An 11,477-nucleotide genomic window follows, 5' to 3' on the forward strand; every position below is an offset into this window, starting at 1 on the left:
CACCGCGCCCGGCCTGCTTTTTCTTAAACACAATTGAGATTCTGCTTCCACTTAACATTCTGTTCTAGGCATTTGCTTATATCCTCAAAAACTCTAGAGAATATTTTTAAATTGTTGGTATGAATGAAGTATATTGCTACTAATAATGATGACAACAAGAGTAACTAGCAAATTTTTAAATTAGCATCCAGACATGAATAACGAAAACCAGTTTTTAATTTTTTCAGACAAATGCAAGATTATTATCTGATCATGCCAAACCAACTGCTGAAACGGTAGCACCCGACAACACTGCAATCCCCAATTTAAGGGCTGAAGATGCAGAAAATGAAAAAGAAACAGCAGTATCCCCAGAAGACCATTCCCACCGTAAGGTAAAAGTAACATCATTTATATTCATATAATTTTTTAATTCTCTAAAGGTCTTAGTTTCAAAGCATGGTAAAAGAGATTATGTCATTTATGTCTCAGTTTAATTTTTTTAAAACATGATGATCACCTCAACTGCCTCCAATCACTAGAAGAATCATGAGGATTAATGAGTTTTACTACTTGGGCTGAGCTGCTGTATACTTGTTTCATTTTATAAAACTAAATTCAGTTTAAACCTGTGGCTGCAGAGTGTGAGGAATATTATAAACATGTTTACATGATAGTGTGTGAAGAAAAAAAATAATGAATATTAAACATTACCTTAGGCATAAATATGGTTATATTATCATTTGTTTGAAGAATGAACTTTTTTTTCTTTTAAGGCTGAAAAATCATCAGTACTAAAGTCAAAAGAGGAAAGCCATGAACAGTCAGCAGAACAGGGCAAGAGTTCTAGCCAAGAGCTGGGACTGAAGGACCAAGAGGACAGAGATGGTGACTTCAGCGTGAATTTGGAGTATGCACCAACTGAAGGTATATTGGACATAAAAGAAGATATGAGTGAGCCTCAGGAGAAAAAACCCTCAGAGAACACTGACTTTTTGGCTCCTGGTGTTAGTTCCTTCATAGATTCTAACCAACAAGAAAGTATCACAAAGAGAGAGGAAAACCAAGAACAACCTAGAAATTATTCACATCATCAGTTGAACAAGAGCAGTAAACATAGCCAAGACCTAAGGGATCAAGGAAACCAAGAGCAGGATCCAAATATTTCCAATGGAGAAGAGGAAGAAGAGAAAGAGCCAGGTGAAGTTGGTACCCACAATGATAACCAAGAAGGAAAGACAGAATTGCCCAGGGAGGATGCTAACAGCAAGCAGGAGGAAGACAATACCCAATCTGATGACATTTTGGAAGAGTCTGATCAACCAACTCAAGTAAGCAAGATGCAGGAGGATGAATTTGAGCAGGATAACCAAGAACAAGAAGATGATAACTCCAATGCAGAAACAGAAGAGGAAAATGCATCAAACATCAATAAGCACATTCAAGAAACTGAATGGCCGAGTCAAGAGGGTAAAACTGGCCTGGAAGCTATCAGCAACCACAAAGAGATAGATGAAAAGACTGTTTCTGAGGCTTTGCTCATGGAACCTACTGCCGATGGTACCACTATGCCCAGAAATCATGGAGCTGATGATGATGGCAGTGATGATGGCGATGATGGCCCCAGACACAGTGCAGGTGATGACTACTTCATCCCAAGCCAGGCCTTTCTGGAGGCCGAGAGAGCTCAATCCATTGCCTATCACCTCAAAATTGAGGAGCAAAGGGAAAAAGCACATGAAAATGAAAATATAGATACCAGTGAGCCTGGAGAGCACCAAGAGGTAAGATTATTTTAAATGGTCCTTGTTCAATAAAGCCAGCATTATCAATAAACAGTCATGACCTTTCTCTGTGCTCTCACAGTGTCCTATATGGACGTCTACTAGTACATTACTAAAATATATTACAATTATTTCTTTTTAGGTCCATTTCTATCATTAGGCTGAGAATGCCTGTTTTATTTGGGTTCCCATAGAAGCAGATCTTGGATTTGAGTGTTGTTTATTTAAGAAGCACAGGGAACAAAGATAGAGTAACACAAGAAGGAAAGGAAGCTAATAAAAGGAACAACATTCAAGCCATGTAAAGACACTTTCTCAGAATTATTCCATTTGGTGACTGAAGGAGCTAGGGCACTTCTTTTGGCTGAGGATTGCTAGGGGGGTATTAATTTCCCAGCATGTCCAGTCTGTCCCTTGAGTGAGTCAGGTCCATTTCCATGATTTTTCAGGCACAGAAATGCAGATATTGGCCATTGAAAGTCCCTGGAACTAGCTGAAATGATAAATTATGACAGATCTGAAGGATGGGAGACACTGAGAGCTGCTGCTCTAATGCTTTGAAAGCAGATGCCATATTGTTTTCGAGTTGAATCACCAGTGTCCAACAAAATGCCTCTGACATAACAAAAGAGCCAACAATGTTTGTTGAATTAGTTATAAAGATTAAGGCCCTACTTTATTAAGCAAACACATACCAAAATGATAATCTGGAAACTACAGCAGGATCGGGGCAGAGAGGAAGCATATTTGGAGCTTTCGTTCAAAATCCTGGCAGCCACCCACCAGCAGGACTTGGCACAGATTTTGGTGCACAAAGTCAATGGTAACCTCAATTACTGAGAACTCTGCTGCCACTCTAACGTAGAAGTTTTCTTACACCTTAAAAGCCTGGTAAGAAAGCTTTACCAACAAATTCAGAGAGATTTCCAATGTAACTGTGGCTTAACTAAAAAATCACAAGATAATACTACATTTCTAGTGTTTTCTCAAATCCAAAGAGGAGACTCCAAGTCTTATTGAGTAATCCCCAGAGATACCGCACTACGTCTTGCTGATAAAGATAGAAATGGGTCCTGTTCTCCAAGGGTTCCTGTCTACCTCTACAGTTGTGACTGATTTCCTTTCTTTTTTCTTTTTTCTTTTTTATTTTATTTTTTTTGAGACAGAGTCTCACTCCTTCACCCAGGCGGGAGTGCAGTGGTGCAATCTCGGCTCACTGCAACTTCTGCTTCCCAGGTTCAAGCAATTATCCTGTCTCAGCTACCCAAGTAGGTGGAACTATAGGTGCCTGCCACCATGCCCAGCTAATTTTTGTATTTTTAGTAGAGATGGAGTTTCACCTTGTTGGTCAGGCTAGTCACAAACTCCTGACCTCAGGTGATCCACCCACCTCAGCTTCCCAAAGTGCTGGGATTATAGGCTCCATTTCTTTCCTTTTTTTCTGTTTTGTTTTGTTTTTAGAGACGAAGTCTTGCTCTGTCTCCTAGGCTGGAGTGCAGTGGTGCAATCACAGCTTCCGGCAGCCTCAGTCTCCTGGGCTCTAGTAGTCCTCCCACCTTAGCCTCCTGAATAACTGGGACCACAGGCACGCACCATCACGCCCAGCTAGTTTTTTTTTTCTTTTTTTTTTTTTGGTAGAGATGGAGTTTCCCTATGTTGCCAGGCTGGTCTTAAACTCCTGGGCTTGAAGTGATCCTTCCACTCTGGCCTCCCAAAGTGCTGGAATTACACACATGAGCCACCGCACCCAGCCTGGTTTCGCTTTCTGAGATTTGAAATGATTTGAGCATGAAAAATACTCTGTGAAAGTATGCACAGTGGGAATATAAATTAAGTAATGGCTCTCCTCTTAGTAGATTTTAACTTTTGCTCTTGTTATTCTAAAGGCCAAGAAAGCAGAGAACTCATCAAATGATGAGGAAACGTCAAGTGAAGGCAACATGAGGGTGCATGGTGTGGGTGAGTATGCACCAAGCAAGCTGTTTGTGACTATATCAAGGAGGAAATGGAATCTGCCACTTTGGGCTTGTCCCTCCATCCTTTGTGACTACTGCACAGAATTTTTTCTCTCCCCAACCCTCTCTAAGGAAATGCTCCCATAAATTGTTGACATTTTCTTGTACATACTTCATATACAACTATGGGTAAATGTGTTTACAAACTGGAAGCCCTGTTTAGATATTAGTGAAAAGGCTAGAGTTCTTCTTCCTTAAATCCTTTTGCTTCTGAAAAGAATTAATTCTACCTTATTTATTCTCAAATCTGTCACTTGCTTGTGAATTTATATCCCATACATGATAAAGGACCTAATTCCTCCCCCTATCACAAACATTTTGAATTTCAGCCTTATTTCACTTCTGACCAGTTTGTACAACATTGCACTAGGAACTTCATACTATGACCATCTCAGGCATAGAAGAGCTGTCTGTTCTTTGCACATCTCCAATCCAAACTGCTGCAAAAGAAAATCTAGATTATCATGTAAAGTAGTCTGTAAAATTATCATGTAAAATAGAAGGTTCCATCTGGAAATTAACACATCAATTAAAGAGGATTCCAATGTCTTCTCACTTCCAAATTTGCAAATTTCAAGGACTTCAAAATTTCCCCCTCGTTAGTGAAAATGAAACTAGTTGAGTAAATTTGTATTTACATACTCAATTTAACTTTGTCCATGTTTCCTGTCTAATCTTTTCTACTAGATTCTTGCATGAGCTTCCAGTGTAAAAGAGGCCACATCTGTAAGGTAGACCAACAGGGAAAACCTCACTGTGTCTGCCAGGATCCAGTGACTTGTCCTCCAACAAAACTCCTTGACCAAGTAAGTATTCTGCAAAATAGTCTTTAAGTGGCTCCAAAAGGTTAGTGACTGAAATAAAAATATTTGCAATTGAAATATTTGCTTAAAAAAGGTACATAGGTTATCATCTAATATTTGGAACATCTGCAGTTTTCATTCTACTGAGCTTACCTAGAGCTAAATTGTCATCACCGTTAGTACAGTTTAGTCGATTTTTTTGATGCCAAATGGAACAATTATGATTTTAAAAGTCTCACCTACCTGACCACATCTTTGACACAGCACTGTTAACAGCATATGAGCTTTAAGGAGCAGAGTGTCTCCCAGTGAGCATTTGGCTCTATCAGCTTTTACTCCTGCTTATCTTCCGTAGGTTTGTGGCACTGACAATCAGACCTATGCCAGTTCCTGTCATCTATTCGCTACTAAATGCAGACTGGAGGGGACCAAAAAGGGGCATCAACTCCAGCTGGATTATTTTGGAGCCTGCAAATGTAAGATTATGACCCTCCTGTCAACCACAATCTCTGAGAGGGTTTGGGGTGAATCTGGACATGCCTGAATTATCTATATGCAAACAGGGAAAAGCTAATGTAGTTCTGGACACAAAAATCATCAACTGGGGAAACTTAAAAAATAAGAACTCTCTGGCCTTAACCATAGGAGATTCTGATTTAACTGAACTAGGTTGGAACCCTGACATTTTTTTTTATCATTATTATTTGTTTTTAAAGTAACCTAGACAATTCTAATGTGCAGCCAGGGCTCAGAACCACTATGATAATGTTATCCGCTTAATCATAGAGTTGAATCACTGGAATTTTGCTACATTATTTGCCCTCTTCCCAATTTAAGTTAAGCCTTTGCCAAGAAGTTTTCCGACAACACATTCTTCCAAAAGTTTTTTAAGGCTGTCTTCCTTCCCCAGGATGCTCTCAATTGTGTTTGGCTCCCCTTAGCACTAAGTGATTCTCCACATTAGCAATGCTCACTAATATTTCTGGGTCTCCTCCCCTTCCAGACACAGGAGAGGATGAAATATGTCAGCCTCCTGGACGTTAGGTATGACCACATATCTTGCTTTGTCCAATGAAATGTGAAAAAAAAAAAAATCATCTGTGTGAGTTCTGGGCAGAAGCATTGAAGAGCTGGGGTATGGCTCTCCATCCTCTGCTCCTTTGCCACCACAAACTCTCTTTGAGATAGTGGCCTCAAAAAATGGCAACGTCATTGGTGGCTGGCAAGATGGCCAAATAGGGACTGCTCTGGTCTGCAGCTTCCAGTGAGATCAACACAGGAGGGCGATTTCTGCATTTCCAACTGAGGTACCCAGCTCATTGGGACTAGTTAGACAGTGGGTGCAGCTCACGGAGGAGGAGCCAAAGCAGGGTGGGGTGTTGCCTCACCCAGGAAGTGCAAGGGGTCGGGGAACTCCCTCCCCTAGCCAAGGGAAGATGTGAGGGACTGTGCTGTGAAGGACGGTGCATTCCGGCCCAGATACTAGGCTTTTCCCACAGTCTTCGCAATCCACAGACCAGGAGATTCCCTAGGGTGCCAACACCACCAGGACGCTGGGTTTCAAACACAACACTGGGCCACCGTTTGGGCAGACACCGAGCTAGCTGCAGGAGTTTTTTTTTTTCATACCCCAGTGGCACCTGGAATGCCAGCAAGACAGAACTGTTCACTTCCCTGGAAATGTGACTGAAGCCAGGGCGCCAAATGGTCTAGCTCAGTGGATCCTACCCCCATGGAGCCCAGCAAGCTGAGATTCACTGGCTTGAAATTCTCGCTCCTAGCACAGCATTCTGAAATAGACCTGGGATGCTTGAGTTTGGTTGAGGGAGGGGCATCTGCCATTACTGAGGCTTGAGTTGGCGGTTTTCCCCTCACAGTGTAAACAAAGCCGCTAGGAAGTTCGGACTGGGTGGAGCCCACCGCAGCACCGTAAAGCCACTGTAGCTAGACCGCCTCTCTAGATTCTTCCTCTCTGGGAAGAGCATCTCTGAAAGTAAGGCAGCAGCTCCAGTCAGGGGCTTATGGATAAAGTTCCCATCTCCCTGGGACAGAGCGCCTGGGGGAAGGGGTGGCTGTGGGCTCAGCTTCAGCACACTTAAACATTCCTGCTTGCCCACTCTGAAGAGAGCAGCAGATCTCCCAGCACAGCACTTGAGCTTTGCTAAGGGACAGACTGCCTCCTCAGGTGGGTCCCTGACCACCGTGCCTCCTGACTGGGAGAAACCTCCAAGCAGGGGTCAACAGACATCTCATACAGGAGCACTCCAGCTGGCATCTGGCAGGTACCCCTCTGGGACGAAACTTCCAGAGGAAGGAACAGGCAGCAATGTTTGCTGTTCTGCAGCCTCTGCTGGTGATATCCAGGCAAACAAGGTCTAGAATGGACCTTGAGTGAACTCCAGTAGACCTGCAGCAGAGGGGCCTGTTAGAAGGAAAACTAATGAACAGAAAAGAATAGCATCAACCTCAACAAAAAAGATATCTACACAAATACCCCATCTGAAAGTCACTAACATCAAAGACCAAAGGCAGAAAATCCACGAAGATGAGGAAAAACCAGCACAAAAACCCTGCAAATTCCAAAAATGGGAATGCCTCTTCTCCTCCAAAGAATCACAACTCCTTGCCAGCATGGGAACAAAAGTGGATGGAGAATTAGTTTGAAGAATTGACAGAAGTAGACATCAGAACGTGGGTAATAACAAACTCTTCTGAGCTAAAGGAGCATGTTATAACCCAATGCAAGGAAGCTAAGAACCTTGAAAAAAGTTTAGAGGAATTGCTAACTAGAATAACTAATTTAGAGAATAACATAAATGACCTGATGGAGCTGGAAAATACAGCACGAGAACTTTGTGAAGCATACACAAGTATCAATAGCCAAATCAATTAAGCAGAAGAAAGGATATCAGAAATTTAAGATCAACTTAATGAAATAAAGCATGAAGACAAGATTAGAGAAAAAAGAATGAAAAGGAACGAACAAAGCCTCCAAGAAATATGGGACTATGGGAAAAGACCAAATCTCTGTTTGATTGGTGTACCTGAAAGTAATGAGAAGAATGGAACCAAGTTGGAAAACCCTCTTCAGGATATTATCCAGGAGAACTTCCCCAACCTAGTGAGGCAGGCCAACATTCAAATTCAGGAAATACAGAGAACACCACAAAGATAATCCTCAAGAAGAGCAACTCCAAGACACATAATCATCAGATTCACCAAGGTTGAAATGAAGGAAAAAATGTTAAGGGCAGCTAGACAGAAAGGTCAGAATACCCACAAAGGGAAGCCCATCAGACTAACAGTGGAACTCTCTGCAGAAACCCTACAAGCAAGAAGAGAGTGGGGGCCAATATTCAACATGCTTAAAGAATTTTAAACCTAGAATTTCATAACCAGTCAAACTAAGCTTCATAAGTGAAGGAGAAATAAAATCCTTTACAGATAAGCAAATGCTGAGAGATTTTTTCACCACCAGGCCTGCTTTACAACAGCTCCTGAAGGAACCACTGAATATGAAGAGGGAAAACCAGTACCAGCCACTGCAAAAACATACCAAATTGTAAAGACCATTGACACTATGAAGAAATTGCATCAACTAACGGGCAAAATAACCAGCTAGCATCATAATGACAGGATCAAATTCACACATAACAATATTAATTTTAAATGTAAACAGGCTAAATGCCCCAATTAAAAGACACAGACTGGCAAATTGGATAAAGAGTCAAAAGTGCTGTATTAAGGAGACCCAGCTCATGTGCAAAGACACACATTGGCTCAAAGTAAAAGGATGGAGGACTATTTACCAAGAATTGGAAAGCAAAAAAAAAAAAAAAAAAAAAAAAAAAAAAGCAGGAGTTGTAATCCTAGCTTCTGATAGAACAGGCTTTAAACTAACAAAGACCAAAAAAGACAAAGAAGGGCATTACATAATGGTAAAGGGATCAATGCAACAAGAAGAGCTAACTATCCTAAATATATATGCACCCAATATAGGAGCACCCAGATACACAAAGCAAGTTCTTAGAGACCTTAGACTCCCACACAATAATAGTGGGAGACTTTAATACTCCACTGTAAAATATTAGACAGATCAACAAGACAGAAATTAACAAGTATATTCAGGACTTGAAATTAGCTCTGGACTAAGTGGACCTAATAGACATCTACAGAACTCTCCACCCCAAATCAACAGAATATACATTCTTCTCAGCACCACATTGTACTTATTCTAAAATTAACCAAATAATTGAAAGTAAAAACTCCTCAGCAAATGCAAAAGAGTAGAAATCATAACAGTCTCTCAGACCACACTGCAATCAAATTAGAACTCAGGATTAAGAAACTCACTCAAAACCGCACAACTACATGTTAACTGAACAACCTGCTCCTGAATGACTACTGGGTAAATAACCAAATTAAGGTAGAAATAAGGAAGTTCCTTGAAACCAATGAGAATGAAGACACAATGTGCCAGAATCTCTGGGACACAGCTAAAGCAGCGTTTAGAGGGAAATTTATACCACTAAATGCCCATAGGAGAAAGCAGGAAAGATCTAAAATTGACACGCTAGCATCACAATTAAAACAACTAGAGAAGCAAGAGCAAACAAATTCAAAAGCTAGCAGAAGACAAGAAATAACAATGATCAGAGCATAACTGAAGGAGATAGAGACACGAAAAACCCTTCAAAAAATCAATGAATCTAGGAGCTGGTTTTTTGAAAAGATTAACAAAATGGATAGACTGCTAGCCAGACTAATACAGAAGAAAAGAGAGAAGAATCAAATAGATACAATAAAAAATGATAAAGGGGATATCACCACTGATCCCACAGAAATACAAACTACCATCAGAAAATACTATAAACACCTCCACACAAATAAACTAGAAAATCTAGAAGAAATAGATAAATTACTGAACACATATACCCTCCCAAGACTAAACCAGGAAGAAGTTGAATCCTGAATAGACCAATAACAAGTTCTGAAATTGAGGCAGTAATAGTCTACCAATCAAAAAAAGCCAAGGGTCAGAAAGATTCACAGCTGAATTCTACCAGAGGTACAAAGAGGAGCTGGTACCATTCCTTCTGAAACTATTCCAAACAATAGAAAAACAGGGAATCCTCCCTATTTCATTTTATGAGGCCAGCATCATCCTGATACCAAAACCTGACAGTGACACAATGAAAAAAGAAAATTTCAGGCCAATATCCCTGATGAACATCGATGTGAAAATCCTCAATAAAATATTGATAAACCAAATCCAGGAGCACATAAAAAAGCTTATCTACCACAATCAAGTCACCTTCATCCCTGGGATGCAAGGATGGTTCAACATATGCAAATCAATAAATGTAACCCATCACATAAACAGAACTAATGACAAAAACCACACAATTATCTCAATAGATGCAGAAAAGGTCTTCAACAAAATTCAACACCCCTTCATGCTAAAAACTCTCAATAAACTAGGTATTGATGGAACATATCTCAAAATAATAACAGCTATTTATGACAAACCCATAGCCAATATCATACTGAATGGGCAGAAGCTGGAAGCATTCCCTTTAAAAACCAGCACAAGACAAGGATGCCCTCTCTCACCACTCCTATTCAACATAGTATTGGAAGTTTTGGCCAGGGCAGTGAGGCAAGAGAAAGAAATCAAGGGTATTCAAATAGGAAGAGAGGAAGTTGAATTATCTCTGTTTGCAGATGACATAATTGTATATTTAGAAAACCCCATCATCTCAGGCCAAAATCTCCTCAAGCTGATAAGCAACTTCAGCAAAGTCTCAGGATACAAAATCAATGTGCAAAAATCACAAGCATTCCTATATACCAGTAATAGACAAGCTGAGAGCCAAGTCATAAGTGAACGCCCATTCACAATTGCTACAAAGAGAATAAAATACCTAGGAATACAACTTACAATGGATGTGAAGGACCTCTTCAAGGAGAACTACAAAGCACTGCTGAAGGAAATAAGAGAGGACACAAACAAATGGAAAAATATCCATGAGCATGGATAGGAAGAATCAATATCATGAAAATGGTTCTACTGACCAAAGTAATTTATAGATTCAATCCTATCCCCATCAAGCTATCACTGACTTTCTTCACAGAATTAGAAAAAACTACTTTAAAGTTCATATGGAACCAAAAAAGAGCCCATATATCCAAGACAATCCTAAGCAAAAAGAACAAAGCTGGAGGCATCACACTACCTAACTTAAAACTATACTACAAGGCTACAGTAACCAAAACAGCATGGTAATGGTATCAAAACAGATATATAGACCAATGGAACAGAACAGAGGCCGCAGAAATAATGCCACACATCTACAAACATCTGATATTTGACAAACCTGACAAAAACAAGCAATGGGGAAAGGATTCCCTATTTAATAAATGGTGTTGGGAAAACTGGCTAGCCATATGCAGAAAACTGAAACTGGGCCCCTTCCATACACTTCATACAGAAATTAACTCAAGATGGATTAAAGACTTAAACATAAGACCTAAAACCATAAAAACCCTAGAAGAAAACTTAGGCAATACCATTCAGGACATAGGCATGGGCAAAGACTTCATGACTAAAATACCAAAAGCAATGACAACAAAAGCCAAAATTGACTAATGGGATCTAACTAAACTAAAGAGCTTCTGCACAGCAAAAGAAACTATCATCAGAGTAAACAGGCAACCTACAGAATGGGAGAAAATTTTTGCAATCTTCCATCTAACTAAGGGCTTATATCCAGAATCTACAAGGAACTAATATAAATTTACAAGAAAAAAACAACCACATCAAAAAGTGGGTGAAGGATATGAACAGACACTTCTCAAAAGAAGACATTTATGTGGCCAACAAACATATGAAAAAA

General features: G+C 40.1%; 1 protein-coding gene across 3 annotated transcripts in view; it reads left to right on the forward strand.

Annotated features, from left to right (window-relative positions):
* The window catches only part of SPARCL1 (SPARC-like 1 (hevin)), a 67,966-nt gene that overhangs the window by 44,178 nt on the left and 12,311 nt on the right, over positions 1-11,477 (forward strand). For 2 of the 3 annotated variants that reach the window (XM_011990743.1, XM_011990744.1), the window contains exons 4-8: positions 228-374; positions 756-1,763; positions 3,650-3,722; positions 4,466-4,584; positions 4,937-5,057. In XM_011990743.1, coding sequence (XP_011846133.1) covers positions 228-374; positions 756-1,763; positions 3,650-3,722; positions 4,466-4,584; positions 4,937-5,057 — 1,468 coding nt within the window. The remainder of the gene's footprint in view (positions 1-227; positions 375-755; positions 1,764-3,649; positions 3,723-4,465; positions 4,585-4,936; positions 5,058-11,477) is intronic. The other variant, XM_011990745.1, reaches the window with a different exon arrangement.

Source organism: Mandrillus leucophaeus, unplaced genomic scaffold, assembly GCF_000951045.1.
Source record: "Mandrillus leucophaeus isolate KB7577 unplaced genomic scaffold, Mleu.le_1.0 Scaffold381, whole genome shotgun sequence".
Taxonomy (NCBI): Eukaryota; Metazoa; Chordata; class Mammalia; order Primates; family Cercopithecidae; genus Mandrillus; species Mandrillus leucophaeus.